The sequence below is a fragment of the Lepidochelys olivacea genome (genome assembly GCF_965140295.1).
Source record: "Lepidochelys olivacea isolate rLepOli2 genome assembly, chromosome: 4".
Taxonomy (NCBI): Eukaryota; Metazoa; Chordata; order Testudines; family Cheloniidae; genus Lepidochelys; species Lepidochelys olivacea.
Window position 1 is genome coordinate 87048112 of NC_140414.1, and position 21678 is coordinate 87069789.

At 41.4% G+C, this 21678-nt stretch overlaps 1 protein-coding gene across 1 annotated transcript in view; it reads right to left on the reverse strand.

Moving 5' to 3' along the window:
- The window catches only part of LOC311519330 (EF-hand calcium-binding domain-containing protein 6-like), a gene marked incomplete at its 5' end in the record, with an annotated part of 91109 nt that overhangs the window by 45444 nt on the left and 23987 nt on the right, over positions 1–21678 (reverse strand). The window contains 3 exons of the mRNA XM_084625749.1: positions 2451–2561; positions 18814–18879; positions 20760–20867. Coding sequence (XP_084481875.1) covers positions 2451–2561; positions 18814–18879; positions 20760–20867 — 285 coding nt within the window. The remainder of the gene's footprint in view (positions 1–2450; positions 2562–18813; positions 18880–20759; positions 20868–21678) is intronic.

A 21678-nucleotide genomic window follows, 5' to 3' on the forward strand; every position in this document is an offset into this window, starting at 1 on the left:
TGAGAGTCATGAACATATAAGTGGAAACTAAAACAAGAGTAGTACATCAGTTCACACTAGGAGTGAAAGAAGAGAAAGTACCAAAGAAAGACCACTAAATCAGTGCTACTCAAAGTGGTGGTCCGCGGATCGGTGCCGGTCTGTGAGCCATCGGCTGCCAGTCTGCGCGCACATTGGGAAAAAAAATTGCCGGTCCCCCACATCAGATAGCTTGAGAAGTACTGCTCTAGAGAACAGCTACCACAAGGGAAGGGAGGAAGGTGAGAAGGCAATGCTAATAGAGCAGTAAAATAAATAAATTAAAAGAGGAGAACCAGGAGAGGCAAGAGTTCTAGAAGTCTGGAAAGAAGACTTGAGGGGAAAGTGTTGGATCACTGTATGAAAGACCTCAAAGATAACAAGAAAAGGAGTACTTGTGGCACCTTAGAGACTAACCAATTTATTAGAGCATAAGCTTTCGTGAGCTACAGCTCACTTCCTCAGATGCATATCGTAGAAACTGCAGCAGGCTTTATATATACACAGAGAATATGAAACAATACCTCCTCCCACCCCACTGTCCTGCTGGTAATAGCTTATCTAAAGTGATCATCAGGTGGGCCATTTCCAGCACAGATATGCATCTGAGGAAGTGAGCTGTAGCTCACGAAAGCTTATGCTCTAATAAATTGGTTAGTCTCTAAGGTGCCACAAGTACTCCTTTTCTTTTTGCGAATACAGACTAACACGGCTGTTACCCTGAAAGATAACAAGGAGGATTAAAAATGGAGAAGAGGCCTCTAGACGTCATTAAGAAGTGGCCATTAATTACTTTGGTGGGAAAAGATTCAATGGAATGGCATGAACTGACACTAGACTGAAGGATATATATATGACTGGGAACTGGAGAGGAAGTCTCGGCAACAGGAGTAAACAATATGTTAAAGAATTTTTCTGTCGACCACACTACCGCCTCTTAAGGGGTTGGATTAACTACAGCAACAGAAAAACCCCTTCCGTCTCTGCAGCAAGTGTCTATACTATGGCTCTACAGTGGCACAGCTGCAGCACCATAGCTGTGCTGCTGTAGTGTCTCTGGTGTAGGCAGGAAGAGGTGGGATAAAAGATGTGAAAATTGGCCAAGTTTGCAGTGTATAAATTGCATTTTATAGTAAAACATATGATTTCAATACAATGCAAGGTAAATTCTCTCTAAAACCTTAGACATGGCCTTCATGTGTATGCTCACAAAACTGGGTGTATCCTTATTTGCACTTGTATATGCAGGTGTAAACACCTGCTAAAACTTGAATAATAGGACATTGCTTTTAAATAGCTCTAACATACACATGTGCATGCAAGTGTTAGAATTTGCACCTCCAAATCCCATGGCCTCAGTGGATATTGTGGGTACAAATTCTAATAATGGCACACGTGCACATTTCAGATTATTTAAATGGCACAAACAAGTGTAAAAATGCATGTATATTTTTGTGAAATGTGAGCACAAGTATGTGCATGCCCAAAATGGAATATGTACAAGTGAGGTTGTCATTTATAAGTTTACCATCACATACACAACTTTTCAAAACAAAGATATGGGAAATACATATTTATTGTCTGAATATAAAAGGCACCTTTAGTAATTGAGCCAGTATAGGGTCTCAATCCTGCGGACTTTGCACATCCAAAATTTAGGATTTTGATGTACAAAAGGACTGCAGGATTGGATCTTAACCTTTTAAGCAATTTATTGAAAATAAGTCTTGCTTTTCCCATTCTTAGAGTCAAGTTGTGGTCACTTTCTATTCCAATTTAAAGACTAGTTCCTTCAAAACTTTACTCTAACAAGTAGTCCTCACTTGCTTGAGTAATCCCATTAACTTCTACAGTGCTACTCACACAACCATGATTAATTGTTTTCAGGATCAGGCCCTAATTTTCAGCAATAAAATATCACCAAATGTCTCAAATGTCATTTTTAACCTAAACTTGATCCATATCTGGGCCTTATGAGGTTGAATAGGAAAAAATCTCCATAAAGCAACTACCCCGCTCAAAAGCATTCCAAACTATACATAGAATCTGCAAATGCAACATGTTCTTACCCAGGTATTAAAAGCATCTATGACTGTTTTTAGAAATCATTAATTTGTACTTACAAGTCTATCATATTCCTTAGCACTAGATAGATCACATGCAACTATTTACCTCAATGGCGTATTCTTCATAATAGAACAACTAATTAATAAGCATTTAAAGAGCAATTAAGTTATAAATAAAATGTGATGATAGTATCACCTAATCTTAAGTGTTATCAGCGTATTATATATATGAAATACAAATGAATGAAATAAAGGAGCACATTTAAGAAATCTAAGCCTGTTTAGCAATGTTAGGTAAGCCTCTTAGATTAAACAAAAAAAAAAAATCTATTAACAAATGAGAAATAAAATGTATAAGCTGAGTACCGAGAATCAAACATGGCCATGAACTGGGGGTATCTGACATTTCCATCTTCATCAAGGGGGATTCTGTCAAGTAGCAGCTCAAACTCTTCATCAGTAATCTCCACGCCAAACCTGAAACAAACAGCAGTTAGCAGCAGTCACTCACGGAGTTCACATTTGGGTCAACAGTACCCACAATACCCTAAGCATATGGCTGCCATTAACTCTTTGTTATTGCTTCGGTCCTCAAGATCAAGAGCACCACGTGAATATCAGAGGTTAATCAGGGTTTTGATCGCTTCAGCTTTCTCAAAGAAAGAAATTCTATCACAGAATCCCGCATTGGTGGGGCACAGAAATAGAAATACTAACATATTGAACTCTCTGCAATTGTCCTCTATAAAAAGTTATTCATTACACTAAAACACTGGTATTGCTCAAACTAGTTAACTCTGAAAGGCCTTTCATTTGGACTGTTTAGCATGAAAGAAAACGTAGAGAAAAAGTGGCTTTTCGAAAAACAGCTTCTTAATGCTTTTGGAAAGCATTTCATAATGGCTTTAAAGACATTTTGCATACAAATATTTAAAAAGCGGCAGTGTTTATTCATCAGCAAGAAAGTGTTTTCATCTCTCAAGAACAATCAAAACATAATCCTCGAAATACTGGCATAAATAGGAATGACTTAAGCAATAGTAATGAACAAGGCATTCATTCATCATTTTGCAAAGCTGATAAGACACAGCTGACTTTTTGGGGGGATATACTTTCCTTTTGCACAGGCAATGAAAGCATACACTAAACATAGCATTCATTTGTTGTTTTGATTTTCATCATCACCCTCTGCCACTTTACATAACTCAAGAAAATTCTCTGTGAGGGTATCATTCGTTCTAAACTTCACAGAGCTTATTTTTAGGGAGTTCTGACTCACAAACATTTGGAGCAAGGAGAAAATGCACAGTATAAAATCAGCCTGTTTGACCTGGTTTATTTGTCAGGAAGTCCATGCAGAGGGACAGAGTCAATTGTTTCTTGCATTTGCTCACAGAAGATTTAGTTTTTCTTCAGTAAAAAGAAAAGGAGGACTTGTGGCACCTTAGAGACAAACAAATTTATTTGAGCATAAGCTTTCATGAGCTACAACTCACTTCATCGGATGCATTTCTTTAGTGTCACTTAGTTACATTTACACCTCAGTATTGCTAAGGCAATGTCAATACATTGTCAATCTGAGAAAAAACAAAGCAATCTCTCAGTATTTTTCCAAATTAAACCTAACCTGGCTAGAGTGCTCCAATAAACCAGCTTCCAGGGAATCCACTGTGGTAGTTAAATAATGCTGCCATGCCTTTTGGAGATAAATTAATGGGCTACGTGATCAAAGTTAAGCATTGGTTGCTGCTGTGCCCACACACTAGGACTCTGTGGGGATCAAAGAGTTGACCCGCAGGACTGGGGGACTTAGTATATTTGTGCCACTACTTATTTAAAAGTGAGAACCAACCATCTTCAAGAAGATGGATAATCTCCAACCAAAACAAAACATACAAAATAAACAAAGTCTGGTCCCCGCTAACTGGAGGGAAGAGAAAGAGAGAGAGAGAAAGAAATAGATCGGCAGCATCTCTTTTATCATTTTAGTGGGCACTAAGATACCTCAGTAATAAGAGCCACATAAGATAAGACACAGAGATAGGCAGGCAGGCATGTCTCCCACTCAAGGCAGCATAAAGACACAAGGGGAGAAAGAACAGCAACTTTCCTATAAACTTGATATAGGAACTTATCCTACTTTATATAAGTGCATTACAGCTTTGGGAAAAGCAAAGGAGAATTCATAGTATTACTGAAGTCACCTAAGCAGCAGGACAACAAAACATCTATTAGCTGTTCAAAAGAAATGATGATCAGAATCTCTCCACTTGGAGTTTGTTAATAGCAATGGAACAAACTGACTGTGGGTCAGTTAAAAACCAGGAATGATAATGTTTTACACCCACTTGGCACTCCCTTTCCACAAGTGTAAACTACTGCTGTGGTGGGGGTTATCTCCTATGGTAGTTAGTGCCAAACTCCCATCCCTTGTCTTGGGGTGTGGAAACGTCCAACTTTGGGGAGGCAGAGATTCATCCAGAAATCAGTCCAGCCCCTTTGTCAGCAAACAAACATCCAAGAGCCCCTGGAACTTCAGTCCCTCAGTCATCAATCAGCGGCACCTCCTTCACTTTTGGCTCTGGTTGATCCTCATGTGCAGTGCAGTATAGTGCAAGTTCATAGTCACCTCCAGACAGGCTGCCCCCAGTCCTGAGCCCAGACTCTCAGCCTGCTGTGTCCCTACTGGAATGCCATCCCCTCGAGCAATCAGAGGAGAGCTGGCAGCAGGAAGTGGCAGTAGGATTTCCTTCCAGCTCTCTAGACAACCAGGCCTGTAGGCAGTGCTTAAATTCATAATGAAAGATGTGCTGGGGCTCAAGCAATTTTTTTAACGTCATAACTGATGCAGCAAGCCTAGAGGTGCTGGGGCTCAGCCCTGGCAAACCCTAGCACAAAGTAAGCACTGGCTGTAGGGGTGAAAGACTGGCCCTCTCACATTGTTGAACCATTGGGTGGGGACACCACGGTACACGAGATGCAACCATAGGGCCAGATCCTCAGATGGTGAAAACTGACGTCAATTGAGCTACAACAGTTTACACAGGTTGAAGGTCTGAAAGGCCTTGAAGAAACAGGCCAGCTATCCAAAATAATACTCCTGATACCAGTAGAGTTACCCTGAATTTAGGCTGATGTAATTGAGATCAGAATAGTGTATACTGGGTAAAGTATCAAAGACTGGGGGATATTGACGGGTGGATGACTTGATGATTACCTGTTCTGTTCATTCCCTCTGAAGCACCTGGCACTGGCCACTGTTGGAAGACAAGATACTGGGCTAGATGGACCATTGGTCTAACCCAGTATGGCTGTTCTTACTACTGGAGTTGGCACAAAAATATCTTTGGAAGATTTCTGGACCGGACAAACAACCACCAGGGACATACACAAAAGATCTGTATCCATGTCTTCAGATGAACTGTGAAATCAAAGTCTCCAGAGTTCCTCCTGTTGCAAGCAACTTAGAATAGCTCCAAGTTTCCCAAACATGACTGGATGCAAAGGAGCTGGTCCTGAACATCTGGCCTACTGATGGGTCCAGGATTTTTGTTCTGATGAAGGTATGATGTGCTGTGTGTGACACTGGAGGAGGAAGATGGGGCTATGCAGATTTCTGAAATGTGCCTTATCCTCCTGCCTTACTGACTACATCTGAGAATTAAGGAAATATAAAAGAGAAAGGTCTGGAGAAAGCGAGAAATGTGAAAGAGGTGTAGTGATTCTACATCAACATAGTATTCTGACATTGTGTCGCTTATTAAATAGGTCTCTGGAATTTTAATATTACTGATCCAAGGATTTCAGGGAACATGCTGTGACTACATTACATCCATTATGCCTTTTGGTGTGGAAATGGAAAGAGACTTTATTGAAGTGGGCGTTTTGCGTATACCAAACTGTGCTAAATTACAATATTGTACCTTTCATCCCAAAAGAATCATTAATGCTTTACAAACTTAACCAATGGATACAAACCCAGTAAACGCAGGGATCACATCATTCAGCACTCAAATGCAGCCACATTTAGTAACACACAGCAGCACTGCACAACAGATGAATCACTGAATTCTCTGGGGCATATTTTCAAAGGCAGGTGCAACGGGCAGGGCTTGAGAAACAGGTATCTGTTAGCCAGAGGGCTACGCCCATTTAGATAGAAGCTGATAAAAAATACGAGAGACTTGTTAACAGAGAGGTCCAGGGGAAATTATAAAGTAATGAATCATCCCTGAGTTAGAGCCTGATTCAACACCATATATAGTTTAGTCATTCCTGTGCAAGGCTCCAGCAAATCCACAAGCCAGGAGCAGGTCTGGTGATACAAGTCTCGCAGGAGAGCGGATAGGATCTATTCAAAGAGAGGGGGCATGGCTGGAGTGTACTGCACTCTACCAATCTCCAGCTGGCAGAGAGGCTGTGCAGGGCATGATCTAAACTGATATAGGTTAGGTTTAAACAGATGTAAGGGTCTCCATATAGAACTGCTCTGGTTCAACATCACATCTTTAGTTGAACCAGTGCAACTTCTGTGTTTAGACAAACCTGAAGAATCTGAACAAGAAAAAGACCTGTTAGTGTATTTACTATCTCTCTCCGCTTATAAGCAGTGTTCCTTATAGTACATTTATAGTGCTTTATCCAGCCTAGTTTTAAATGACTGAAGCGACTACACTTCACTTATCAGTTTGTTCCTGCCAACGAGATGTTTTAGGTTGCAGAAGTTTTTCCTGATAGCCTAAACTTTTCCATTCTTAATTTCATCCCATTGCTTTTAGTTATTCCCCAACATACCACATTAACCAATTCCTCTCCTTCTGTGGTGTTTACAGACTGAAATACTTGAAGGCTTGTGTCACCTGTTTAGTTGTTGCAAAGTTCCTTTAATCTTTCCTTTGTCTTACAAAAGATACTGGTTACTTCCAACTCATATTTCCACTTAAAGGTGAAAACCTTTGTTGTATCTCAAATGCTTAAGGTGGCATAAGCTTCTTTCAGTATTTATATTTGCAAATATTTTGTATCTAAATATAAACCTTCATTTAATAAAACTGTCTGATATTATTGTTATATGAATAGTAAGATGTGTTACGTACAACTATAGCAACGTCATTAAATGCTAGACTAATTAGTAATGTAAGAAGCTATTTAAATATAGAATATTTATATTAATGGGGAATTAATCAATCACTGGTGTCATGCAAGCAAACCCTCTCTCCTAAAAGCAGGAAGACAAGAAAATCTTTGTTTCTAAAATTGTCAGGTAGAGTCAAGAACTTAGGCTAAAACTTTCTAAGAGTTGTTTAATTTTATAAGACTGTTTTGAGAATTAAAGACTCTTGTAAACAGGAATGTTTGGACTTTTCAAAAACAGAATTTCAGTTCCTGTCAAACATTCATAGATGTTTAAAAAAAATCGCAGAAAATGGACTGAATAAAAAGAAAACTTTTAAAGTTAGTTTTAACACTCTGGACATTTCCTGCCACAAGAAAAACAAAGGCAATTGAAGAAATATTGCATATTCATTAAACAGACTGCATATTCAGGAGCTGAAAGTGTCACCTAAGCAAACCGTAGAGGCATGGAGCCAATGAAAGAGTGACAACAACCACCAATTTGAATCTAAACAAGCATGAAGAAGGTGTAATTCCCTATAATTTAATGAAAATAAGGTGAGCACCGCACACTCACACTGCCTTCTACTCTGCTTAGACAGCAATCACTTCACAACTCATCCTGGCCATTTCTACAAGCAAGCCGACAGATAAAAGATAAGAGAAAACAGAAGTCTCAAGAAAAAAACTCAAGGAAACCTCCCCAAGACTGCAACATGGATTTGTGAGAGGTAGTTAACTAAAACATTGCCAAAGGATTAGATTTAAAATTCTTGTAATTATTTTGTTGGAATGTTTAAATACTGTTGTAATTTAAAAGACTAACAGTTTTTCCTGTTAATCATTAAGTGCTTGGACTAGGGGTCCCCAACGCGGTGCGCCTGCAGGACACCCCGCCGCCAAAATGCCGCCGAGAAACGTTGTCATTTCTCGGTGGCATTTTGGTGGCGACGCTTCTTGCCGCTGCCGCTTTTCGGCAGCAGCATTTTGTCTGGCGCCCACTACAGTCTGGGGAATATGCTATTCCCACAAGAAAGGTTGGGGACCACTGGCTTAGACCATGTATTCCCGCAGAGCAGACAGAGGTAAACAACAGTAAATAGAGAAACAGTGGAATTTTATTGGAATTAAGATTCTTCTTAATATTGGTTAAATGGTCTATGTCAAGACAGCTCCTTAAATGACTTATTTTAAGTAACAGATTTAAATATTTTCTTCAGTTTCATAGGGTAGTTATGGTTGCTTACTTTTCCAACAACAAACTGGCTGGTTATTTATTAATAACCAACAGATCCATCTGTTCTGAAACAAAGTTATTTTGCCCATCTATAAACATTCTTAGTTATCTAAGGATATACTAAAGAATAGATTCCCAATAATTTTGGGAAACAATATAGTTGGGTCTGAACTTACCAGCCCTGGGAAAGCACACTTCAAACACCTCTCTGATGGGCATAGGTCACTTACAATGATCGCATGGCTTAAACCCTGGAGACTGGGGCATGCCCATCCTTAGGCTGAGTCCCGTCTGGGACCAACTAACTAGAACTAACACTAAGGGTAACCTAATGATATACAACTATTTTACAGGCAAAAATGTTTGTGCGACACATTGAATGAAGCCAGCGGTGCCCCTTATACTACAGCATGTACACGCCACTCCAGGGAGCGCCACAGCCAGTCCCCTACGGATACCACGGAGGGAAAAACTTCCAGCACTGGTGTATGTGGCAAGCACACACATCTAACATGGAATGGACATGAGCAAGCACTCGAAGAATTACACCTTCCAGATGCTGGGTAGACATATCCTAAATTTTAATGTGAATGGCCTACGACTCAGTTCAGAGACTGAGGGTTCTGTTGGGGCTTTGAGAGTCAGTGATGAGCTGCAAGAGGGGAATGTCTGGAGATGCAGCATATGAGCAGCAGCGGAAGAAAGCAGGGTGTAGTGGCTGGAGATGCGGGGGGTGGTGGTGGTACAGAGGCCCAATGCCCAAGCACCAGCCACTGGAGGCTTTCTGCTTTACATGAGACACAGGCATACAAACTTTCATCAGGGTAAGGGAAGCAGGCTCCAAAGCAGCACTACAACATCATTTAAAAGATGGCAGCACGCACTCTCCTATGTGTCAGCCTCCAGCTGTTAGCCAGTGTGAAGGATGATCAAGTCACGCCCTCTCTGGGATGAGCAGTAGCTCTGGCCCCCATTAGTCCTCCCTTTTTGGTATGAGTGTAGCTGTATTGTGATTATATTGTTTTATCACAATTGCTGTATTGTGCTTATATTGCCTATATATATAAAAATAGGCTATATATAAACACAATACAGCTACACAAACACACACATATATATATATAGCTTCACAAAGCTTAGATCTTTCAGCTGCTCTATGGTGCTTGATATTTCAGAAAATGGACTGATTTTAGGACTAGCCATAGCGCACAAGCTTAAAAAATAAAATATTTATAGAAACGCTACCATCTATTTAAAAAAAACAAATGAACTTGCACACACATAAAACTTAAGAGCATTCACTGAGTGGCACAAACATAATCCCTTGTGCTCAGTGACTGCAAGTACCAACAGTCTAGATAATTGTTGCATGTGCAAGGTGGGTGAGAATCACCTTGTACACCCACCCCCTCCCAAGCACATCCATATGATGCAACCAGAATCTAGTCCTAAATTAGAATCAGGTTTGTTTTGTTTCTGTTTCAGGGAGGATTATAAATCAGTCCTGGGGGATCTAAACAGAATAGAAGGGAGTGAACAAGCTGGAATGTGTTCTTGAATTCAGAGAGTCTCCCTTACTTCTGTAACAGGTAACAGCTGTAGAGCAGGACAGAAATGCTATAATCAGATTACAATTACATTTGAACCGTTCACTACAGTACAAGTATCTTATTTTTATTAATTAATAGTAACGAAAGCAATGAAAAATGCATTCCAGTGAAGCAGTGTGAAAAGAAAGGAATGAAGATGGGAGGATTTAGAGTCCCTTTGTATCCCCATTGGAAGGAATATAAACATTTAGCTTAGTATACAATAGTGTTGGGCAGGGGGGAGGTGATGGGGCTCACAGAGACTATTGTATTTTGACGCTAAATAAAAGACCATCAGATTTGTTTCTGTTGTGTTCCTGTCTCAGTTTCAAACCCAAATCCCTAGAGGCTCATTGTTCTCTGCAAAAACCATTAGAAACTTTGCGAGAGAAGGGGACTCCCCTGGGACTCCTCATCTGATTTTTATTTTAACAAGAAAGGAAAATTCCAAATTAAAACACTTGCTTCACTGATGTTTCTATCAGTCCCCGCTCCAGATATTCAGACACGTACATGTTTGCTCACCAAACATTTGCAGAGAATAAAAACCTTGTGATTACTTGGCAACTATGGATTCACTCACAAGGTGCAAACCAAAAGTGGCTTGTTCAAGCCCTTCTTCGGCTTATCAAAGTTTCAGTCATTCAACCAAGGAGCATGAATGATACCAGGAGACTAATCAACACAGTGAGTACTCTTCTAATGTACAGTCACAACCAACAGTTTGCAAAAAGAAAAGGAGTACCTGTGGCACCTTAGAGACTAACCAATTTATTTGAGCATAAGCTTTCGTGAGCTACAGCTCACTTCATCGGATGCATACTGTGGAAACTGCAGAAGACATTATATACACAGAGACCATGAAACAATACCTCCTCCCACCCCACTCTCCTGCTGGTAAACCAACAGTTTGCAGGCTTATTGACAGGATAAAAGTTATCAATATTAAGGCCAGAAGGGATCCTCATGGCCATCTAGTCTGACCTCCAGATGTGTTCACATAAAACCATTCACAGAATAATTTGGAATAATGAACATATCAGTTTTTTTTAAATCATTCAATTTGTGAGTAATTCACAAACAGAAAAAAGGGCAAACACACACACACACACCCCTTATGCAGTGCCCTCTCAAGAGCACCTGGGAAGCTTTACAAAGTCCTTTATAGTTCAAAGCAGCCTCTAATAAGAATGGGTTCAGTTTCATTTTAAAATGATAGCAGTAAACTTACTAATGGGAATCACACATTAGTCACTGAAAGTACAGGGCCAGATCTTGAGCCCCCATTCCATCTCTTTTGAGCTGCTCCAGCAGCACAAAGCAAGTGGAAAGCCAGCTTAATAGGCCAGAAGGGGATTCGCTCAGAGAAAACCCTGGATGCTGTAGAACTGGCAGAAATGACTCTGTCATCCTCCTTCACAGGCCCCGCATAGGGAGAGTATCTGGGATGCAACCAGGGAGAGTGAGTGGCTGGACCACTGCTGTGCCCCTGAGATCCCCAGCGGGCAGAAAGGCCAGTTGGGGGCAGTTACTAATCAGCATGATTTAGAGTACACTTGAGGCCCTGAGAGCTGAACTGGCCCCCACCAAGGGTGCCACGGGTGGAAATGCACCCCACAATAGTCCCCGGGTGAAAAGGGAGGCAGGAAAACATGTTCTCAAAAGGAATGAGAAATATTTGTGGAGAGTAGAATTCTCTTAAGGAACAATTTCCAAAACCAGGAAGAATTTCCGGGTTTGCTAGCTGAAGCTTGCAGCAGGGACTATTTCCCCTAACCTGGAGAAGCAATAGCAGAGGGTTTGGGTGGGGTTTTAACAGTTAGACCTAGGAATACATTGTAGTTATGGGATAAATAAGTAAGTAATTAGGAAACAAGTGGTATGCTCACAGATAGCAACGCTGAGGAGCCACACAAAAGAGAAGCAAGGGAAAGGATTTTGTCCTGTGAAAAGTGTTTTCTCTGGAAAAGGATTGGAAAAATTAAATAATTTACCTTACTTTATTTATGCTAGTGAGAGGCAGGAGTATTATATAATATGGACTTAAGCTTGCAGGTGTACAAGGCAGAAAATATAACAAGCAAAAAACCAGCCCAACAGCCAAAGCGCATGTGATGCAGGCAGCCTGAAAGAAAGAATTTCACCTTGGCACAATTGACTATGCTAGTGGGTACATCCAGCCAATGAGAACAAATGTGTGCCATTCCCACAAAGGGTGTGGGTTTCCAGGAACATGGGCAGGGCTGGGACAAAATTATTATGAATTATTTACACATCAGTGATGCCTAAAGGCCCCAATCATGATCCAACAAGCATGTATGCTGCCATACCTAACAAGATCAAGCTGGTAGCAATTACTATGAGCAGGCTGCTCCTGAAAAAAGAAGCAGCAAACAGCCTTGCACAATATGAGGAGACAGCCCCATGGATGATATTGTAACCTGCAATAGAAGGAACTCCTTGGCACCACAAATGTTTTACAGTGCAACTCACCATGCAATGCTACCCAGCTTTCCCCCTCACCCATTATAACAGGATTTGCCTTTGTATAATTTAATATAGACCAACATTAAAAAAAGAATGATGAATGTGATGGAGCAAAATTACTTACATGGTTTATAAAATTTAGTGCAATTTTTTGGCTAATTATGTTCAGGTGATTTTTCAAATCCTCAGAAAATGACACTTTGCAGAGTTTTGAGGCCTCAAAAGAGTTTTTCCAGGATGGCTTGTGATATCTGCTTAGAGCACGTTTTCATCTTCCAAAATTTTGTGTATTCAAAATGCTCATGGAGAAGTGCCTCAACAGAAAGCTTGGGCAACTTCAGCTTGTGGGGAGAAGACAGGGAGGGACAGAGCACAACAGTCACACAATCACTGACAATCAGAGCAGGTCAAAACTTTTTGCATGAAAAATTTATTTGTCAAAAAATAGCCTCTCTTCTCAAACAAAACATTTTCAAAAAGAGTTGAAGTTACTGAATTTGTTTTTTTACAGTTTTTTCTACCACACTTTTAAAAAAATCAAAATCATTTTTAAATTATTATCAAATTTTTTCATCTACCAAAAACGTAATTTTCAATAAAAAGAAAAATCCCCTGGATTTTGGTAAATTGAACATGTTGATCATGATTTTGTTAGAAAGTTTGATTAAATATTGTTTAAAAATGGTTAAAATATCATGAAAAGTTTAGTAAAAAATGGGAAATGGGTCCATTTTAAACCCTGCAAAAGAGATATTTCAAAACATTGAAATCTTTCTGAAATCATTTTCCTGTTTTTTGAACAGCTGTATTTGGAATATTACATGCCCAGATGAAATCTTTGTTAATTTTTACACATGCTTTTTAAGGGACCCAACTCTTTGGTACTTAAGCATCAGACTTCCAAAAACATACAAGTACAAAAGTTTAGAAATTTCTAGTCAAGATTGTCTACATAGCACAACATAGAGGTGAAATCCTGGTCCTACTAAAGTCAATGGCAAAACTCCCACAGACTTCAATTTTGTCTGTATTTCACCCTCGATTCCCATTCAGTTACAGTTTCAACAATTAAAAATATGATGCCTACAAAAATCACAGTGCAGCCATTTACACCTGGCCAGAGTCAGTCACAGTAGACATGTAATGCTCCCAGTTCATTTGGAGATGTTTTACATCCACTTTGCACAGCTATACATGAGTCACAAGGCGATGAGGAATCCTTCCTACTCCTTAACAGCCTTGAGACTCCATAATAACTGCAACATAAATGTAAGGTCTTGGGGCCTGATTCTCCACATGATTATACCAGTTTTGCACCAGTGCTACCCCACTGAAATCAGTGGAGGTACAGTCAGGTGAAACTGATGTGACCAAATGGAGAATCAGACCCATTGCCTCTTTTGAGATGCTAACAGGGTCTTTAGACTGAGCAGAAATTGCCAGCATAAAGTATCCTGGGCCAAATTCATAAGTCTTCACTCAGCCCAGTACTCAAAATTCTTCTCTCCTGTTTATCTGAAGGCTTGATCAAGTATTTCAGGATTTGGTGTAGTGTGTGTGTGGGTTGTGCACCGGGGCAAAGATTCTCTGAAGAAATCGCAGCAACTGACTTGCGGTTTAGTTGCAGTCAGAATGGATCCAGAAGTGGATCTCTTGTGTGGATGGGTCCAGGCTGAGATTAATGGTGGGATGGGAATTGTTGAAATCATGGTGGAATTCCTCAAGGGCTTCTTCTGCATGGGTCCAGATGATGAAGATGTCATCAATGTAGCGCAAATAGAGTAGGGGCATTAGGGGATGAGAGCTGAGGAAGCTTTGTTCTAAATCAGCCATAAAAATGTTGGCATACTGTGGGGCCATGCGGGTACCCATAGCAGTGCCGCTGATTTGAAGGTATACATTGTCCCCAGATGTGAAAAAGTTATGGGTGAGGACAAAGTCACATAGTTCAGCCACCAGGTTTGCCGTGATATTATCGGGGATACTGTTCCTGACGGCTTGTAGTCCATCTTTGTGTGGAATGTTGGTATAGAGGGCTTCTGCATCCATAGTGGCCAGGATGGTGTTTTCAGGAAGACCTCCGATGGATTGTAGTTTCCTCAGGAAGTCAGTGGTGTCTCGAAGATAGCTGGGAGTGCTGGTAGCGTAAGGCCTGAGGAGAGAGTCTACACAGCCAGACAATCTTGCTGTCAGGGTGCCAATGCCTGAGATGATGGGGCATCCAGGATTTCCAGGTTTATGGATCTTGGATAGCAGATAGAATACCCCTGGTTGGAGTTCCAGGGGTGTGTCTGTGAGGATTTGTTCTTGTGCTTTTTCAGGGAGTTTCTTGAGCAAATGGTGAAGTTTCTTTTGATAACCCTCAGTGGGATCAGAGGGTAATGGCTTGTAGAAAGTGGTGTTGGAGAGCTGCCTAGCAGCCTCTTGTTCATATTCCAACCTATTCATGATGACAACAGCACCTCCTTTGTCAACCTTTTTGATTATGATGTCAGAGTTGTTTCTGAGGCTGTGGATGGCATTGTGTTCTGCATGGCTGAGGTTATGGGGCAAGTGATGCTGCTTTTCCACAATTTCAGCCCGTGCATGTCGGCGGAAGCACTCTATGTAGAAGTCCAGTCTGTTGTTTCATCCTTCAGGAGGAGTCCACCCAGAATCCTTCTTTTTGTAGTCTTGGTAGGAAGGTCTCTGTGGGTTAGTATGTTGTTCAGAGGTGTGTTGGAAATATTCCTTGAGTCGGAGATGTCGAAAACAGGATTCTAGGTCACCACAGAACTGTATCATGTTCGTGCGGGTGGAGGGGCAGAAGGAGAGGCCCCGAGATAGCCCAGCAGAAGAATCTGTCCTAAGAGTATAGTTGGATAGATTAACAATATTGCTGGGTGGGTTAAGGGAACCACTGTTGTGGCCCCTTGTGGCATGTAGTAGTTTAGATAGTTTAGTGTCCTTTTTCTTTTGTAGAGAAGTAAAGTGTGTGTTTAAATTCTATCTGCTATCTTTGAGACACCACTGACTTCCTGAGGAAACTACAATCCATCGGTGATCTTCCTGAAAACACCGTCCTAGCCACTATGGATGTAGAAGCCCTCTACACCAACATTCCACACAAAGTTGGACTACAAGCCGTCAGGAACACTATCCCCGATAATGTCACGGCAAACCTGGTGGCTGAACTTTGTGACTTTGTCCTCACCCATAACTATTTCACATTTGAGGACAATGTATACCTTCAAATCAGCGGCACTGCTATGGGTACCCGCATGGCCCCACAGTATGCCAACATTTTTATGGCTGACTTAGAACAACGCTTCCTCAGCTCTCATCCTTTAATGACCCTACTCTACTTGCGCTACATTGATGACATCTTCATCATCTGGACCCATGGAAAAGAAGCCCTTGAGGAATTCCACCATGATTTCAACAATTCCCATCCCACCATCAACCTCAGCCTGGACCAGTCCACACAAGAGATCCACCTTCTGGACACCAAGGTGCTAATAAGCGATGGTCACATAAACACCACCCTATACTGGAAACCTACTGACCGCTATTCCTACCTACATGCCTCCAACTTTCATCCAGACCACAGCACATGATCCATTGTCTACAGCCAAGCTCTACGATACAACCGCATTTGCTCCAACCCCTCAGACAGAGACAAACACCTACAAGATCTCTATCAAGCATTCTTACAACTACAATACCCATCTGCTGAAGTGAAGAAACAGATTGACAGAGCCAGAAGAGTACCCAGAAGTTACCTACTACAGGACAGGCCCAACAAAGAAAACAACCGAACGCCACTAGCCATCACCTTCAGCCCCCAACTAAAACCTCTCCAGCGCATCATCAAGGATCTACAACCTATCCTGAAGGATGACCCGTCACTCTCACAGATCTTGGGAGACAGCCCAGTCCTTGCTTACAGACAGCCCCCCAACCTGAAGCAAATACTCACCAGCAACCACACACCACACAAGAAAAACACTAACCCAGGAACCTATCCTTGCAACAAAGCCCGTTGCCAACTGTGTCCACATATCTATTCAGGGGATACCATCATAGGGCCTAATCACATCAGCCACACTATCAACGGCTCGTTCACCTGCATATCTACCAATGTGATATATGCCATCATGTGCCAGCAATGCCCCTCTGCCATGTACATTGGTCAAACTGGACAGTCTCTACGTAAAAGAATAAATGGACACAAATCAGACATGAAGTACTATAACATTCAAAAACCAGTCAGAGAACACTTCAATCTATTTGGTCCCTCGATTACAGACCTAAAAGTGGCAATTCTTCAACAAAAAAAAACTTCAAAAACAGACTCCAACAAGAGACTGCTGAATTGGAATTAATTTGCAAACTGGATACAATTAACTTAGGCTTGAATAAAGACTGGGAGTGGATGGGTCATTACACAAAGTGAAACTATTTCCCCCCATGTTTATTTTTCCCCACCCCATACTGTTCCTCAGACATTGTCCACTGCTGGAAATGGCCCACCTTGATTATCACTACAAAAAATTCCCCCACCCCACCCCCGCCGCTCTCCTGCTGGTAATAGCTCACCTTACCTGATCATTCTCTTTACAGTGTGTATGGTAACACCCATTGTCCATGTTCTCTAGGTCTATAAATCTCCCCACTGTATGTTCCATGAATGCATCCAATGAAGTGAGCTGTAGCTCACGAAAGCTTATCCTCAAATAAATTGGTTAGTCTCTAAGGTGCCACAAGTACTCCTTTTCTTTTTGTGAATACAGACTAACACGGCTGCTACTCTGAAAGCTTTTCTTCTGTTTATACTTTATTATCTTTGACAAACTCTATCTCATGTCCTTTTATAAGCTGAATTTAGTTAAAATATCTATTGTGCTCGGGAATATTTAAGGTAAAAATACATGTTAGCGCAGATGAAGAGCTATACACTTACTGACAGTACTCTTTACCCTCTCTTCACTCAAACCAATCAGTGGAAATTTTGCCTGATTGAGCATAGATAAGGAACACTGAATCCAGCCAAACATCTGCAAGCAAGACTGATGGCTTGCCCTAAACAAAGGGCACTCCGCCATCTAGTGGCAAAGATGTTTCAACATTAACAAAACTTGCTTTAAAAAAATCAAATTGAAACGTTTGCACATATAACTCGTTATTGTGGTTCATTTTTCAAAGGTAATTATGGTGAAGCAGAAATATTATATTGGAGCTGGACACAGTATAAAAACCTAGTGAAATGGAATATAAATAGGTAGCCTTGCTGCCAGTACAAGGTGGAAACAGGAACCACACAGCAAGAAAACTGCTACTTGCATTGAATTGAGATGCACAGTCAATTTTTATCTATCAGCCCACATTAATTTTCTGTCCACGGTCATGACTCTTTTTGTAGTGTGGTGCCAGTCCTGTCCCAATGAGAGAATCATGCAGCACATCTTCAGCAAACCAAAGACTAGCCATTTTGTTTTTCATATAAACTTTCCCCTTCCACCATTTTGTTTAGAAGAAGCAGACCATATACCCAATGATAGCGGAATTTAATTTAGAAGCAAATAAGTAGAACTAAGGGAGAAACCATGGTATCTAAGAATGGTCAAATATGATCAAGGGATAATCAACAACAAACCACCTGGTCTAGGTTTTCAATACACTATGAACGGAAAGTGATCATTTCAAGGCAGAGGGCATGTTTGTTTGGCCAAGTTTGGGAGTGATTTTATTTTACGGGTTGGAGATTCTGTTACGTTCTGTTAAAGCCTGAACCTGTGAGAAGCCAAGTACCTCACTCACACTGACTTCAGTGCGAACTGAAGGTGATTAGGACCTTGCAGGATCAGGCCTTTGTTTTGTCATTTATCAGTTTTAATTGATGTAAGGCACTGAGAGGGCCTGATTCTCTGCTCCATTACACCAATTTTAAAGTGGTTCCACTCCATTGAAAACCCAGGGTTGCACTGGCATAAAACCAATGGAGAGTCAGAGCCAGTTATTTTTTATGTAACACCCCCTTTTTTTATCTTAAGAAGATTCAAACTGCTCTTTTCACACAACTGTAGTTTGAAGAGAAAAAGGTGACTCAAAAAAACCCCATTATTTCCCTTCCTCCTCAACGCCTTTGGTCATTTCACATGGCCTCACCGACACTGAAATGCTATGTGTTCATGACACGGACACATGCAGTGGCAGGCAATGTGAAAAGCTGAGTGTTAAAGAAACATCCCTATGAAATTAAAACTTGTGTACAACAACTTCATGATCATAAATGAAGGGAACAAAAGAAACTCATTCTTACCTGCTCTCAATTGCTGCTTGAAACTCCTGCTGACTAATGACCTCTCTCTCCAACCTGTCAATTTTTCTGAGAAATACAGAAAAAGGGATCAGACACAATGATGTTCAGAAAACATATTATCCTGCATGGTGAAAACAAGTGAGCCCTAGATTAGTGAAAGGACACAACTATAAGATCATTTTGGCCCACATTTCATGACTCAGATAGACAGCCCAATACCATTCCAAGGTTTCTTCTATGTTACGTACCTTGTGCGCACCCTGCCCTTCTTCCACAAGTGTACAAGGCCCTGCCACAGGAGAAGTGGTCTGGCTGCACTGTGCACAAATGGGGTATGATTTGAGGAGTTCATCTTTCCAGGGGTTACTTTATGCACAGCTGCTACACAGAGAGCAGACAGTGGGTCAGCTGGCAAATGAAAAAAACCAGCAAATTTGCTGATTCTTGAATCCATTGGTCAGGGAGGGTGCAGGCACCAGGGAGACTACTCCCTATGTGAGGCTGTAAGGGAGAATTCCTACTTCCTTTACCTCAGCTATACATGAAAAGTGGTCACTGCCCTAAATCCTGTCTCCAGCAAAGTTGGACTAGTCTGACTATGCATTGGGGAATTCCTTGAGAGCTGAGGGGCAGTCAATTATTTTTTGTCAAGGTCCAAATTTCATGGTCAAGGTATAGTCAAGGGTCAGACTCCACAGAAAATAAAAAACAACAATAATGATAATAATAAGTAAATAAAAAGATTTTGGGGTTCAAAAACATCTGGCTGTCCAGGTTTGGCCCGCAGTCTGTCTATTGATTACCCCGGTGTATGGCATATCAGTCGGAAACCTTCAATGACTTGCATCTTAACAGAACGCGCTGACTGAACACACCAGTGAATCATTTAAAAGGCAAACTGGCAAGAGTTACAGGCTAAACAGTGATTTTAACGGTCTGTCTGTGACTAAAAACAAATCCATCAGCTCCCTCAAGGCAAGGCCTGTACCACAGAGAGTCCCAGTTTCTAGCTGAGCTCCTGCAGTAATAAACACAGGGCCTGGGATCTATTTGTAACTGTGGGCAAATCCCAAGTGACACCACAGCCTCATGCAGCTAAGGAGAGAGTGGGCATAGGTGGTTTTCCAGCACCTTCCTTGACACTAGGTGCCACCAGCACAAGTTCTAGCAGCTTGAGGGAGTAATGAGCAAAGCTCTTCATAACACAGAGCACTCCAGCCACACACCGTACAGTGGGGGTGCCAGGAGTGGGTGATGCATAGCCAGCTTCCCCAGTTCTATACCACCCAGGGGTTCACCTCCATAAGGAGCATCCTCAACTGGCTATTTAAGCCACCTTTCTGTCATCTTTACCCTGCAGGAGCAGGCAAAGGTGACAAAGTGGGGCTGAGGATCTGGCACTTCAGTTTTGCCTGCTCTCATGGGGACTGAGGGCACCCTGCTCTTTGCAGGGTTAGGCCCTATGGGGCAACTCTCACTACGAGGCAGAAAGGTCTACTAGGGGCCCGCAAATGCCTAAAAAATATATGTTTTAATGAAATAAACTAAGAGTGGTCATTTCTTTACAATCAGGCACACTTCTTTGAAAAGGAGGTCGGTGATGATGCCACTTTCTCAATAATACGGATGCTTTTAATGAGATCTTGATTAGCATCTGGAACCCTTGCTAAGGCTCCAGGCCTGCAAAGGGATCTTATCTGTACAGAACCCCACTGCAGATATCAACCTATGCAACATCAATAACCCTGCAGGGGGATCCACACAATTGCACCCCTGCATATTGCAGGATCAGGGCCTAAAACATTGTCTCCTGTAAAAACTCCTTCTCTTTCATTCTAAATTTGTATTTCCAGTGTTCATGGATTCTCTCTATTTTAGCACCTTCAACAGTTCTAGCTCACAATTGGTCATAAAAATAACAAGAAAAAATTTGATCAGACCCTTACTGGAATGTGGCCAAGAGTGAAAGGAAATCAGACTGAAACAAATTTGACAACTTGGCTTCAATTGCAGTCAGAGTGGAAGCTGGGCTGATGCTCCCTTCACGATGAAATCTACAAAGGATGCAATTTAAAAGCAAGGATTAATACAGAAATCACACATACCTTCTCTGTTCTATTGATATTCTTGTGCTGCAGCTACAGCTAGTCAAGAGTTTTCTGACAAAATAGTGTTCCACCCAAAAATCCAGATTCAATGGAACTGAAATGCTCGCTGGCTAGCCAGCTCCTAGCTCTGGAAGGTGCCGAGAGAGAATAAACATGGAACAACACAGTGCCATAACTACAGTCACTTTCCAAAGTATAACCACGCTTTCAAAAATAATGTACTAGCCCCCACCTCTCCATACACATTATGGCTAGAAGGTTTGATCTGTGCTATTGTTCAGGAACTGGCTGTGGATATGAATCACTACAAACACACCTTTGGTGTGCTTTACAATAATTCCATTCTACAGCTTACAGGCTACCATTACTAGGACACCACCAGCAACAGACCACCAATGGATGGTCTGTTGGAATGTTATTTCTAGATGTTGGTCTGAGAAGAAGAAGAAGATAAGATACTCCTCTGTGCTCAGGCATTCCTGCACCCCCTGCAGGCTCTCTAAATCATGCTAACACAGAGCTTCTTTTAGTGACACCAAAAGCCTCTGCGGCCTGGTCGGGATGACTGAGGAACAGAAAGCAAGATAACAATTACAAAAGTTATACACGACAATCATGTTTTAAGAGAAAAATATTAAGGCCAAATCCTGGCCTTACTATTATGATGTGCATTCTTAGGTAGGTTAGTGATGATGGCTAAGCAAAGAGCCCTGAAGTCATTATGCTAAAGCAGAGCAAAATAGGATTAGTACAATGG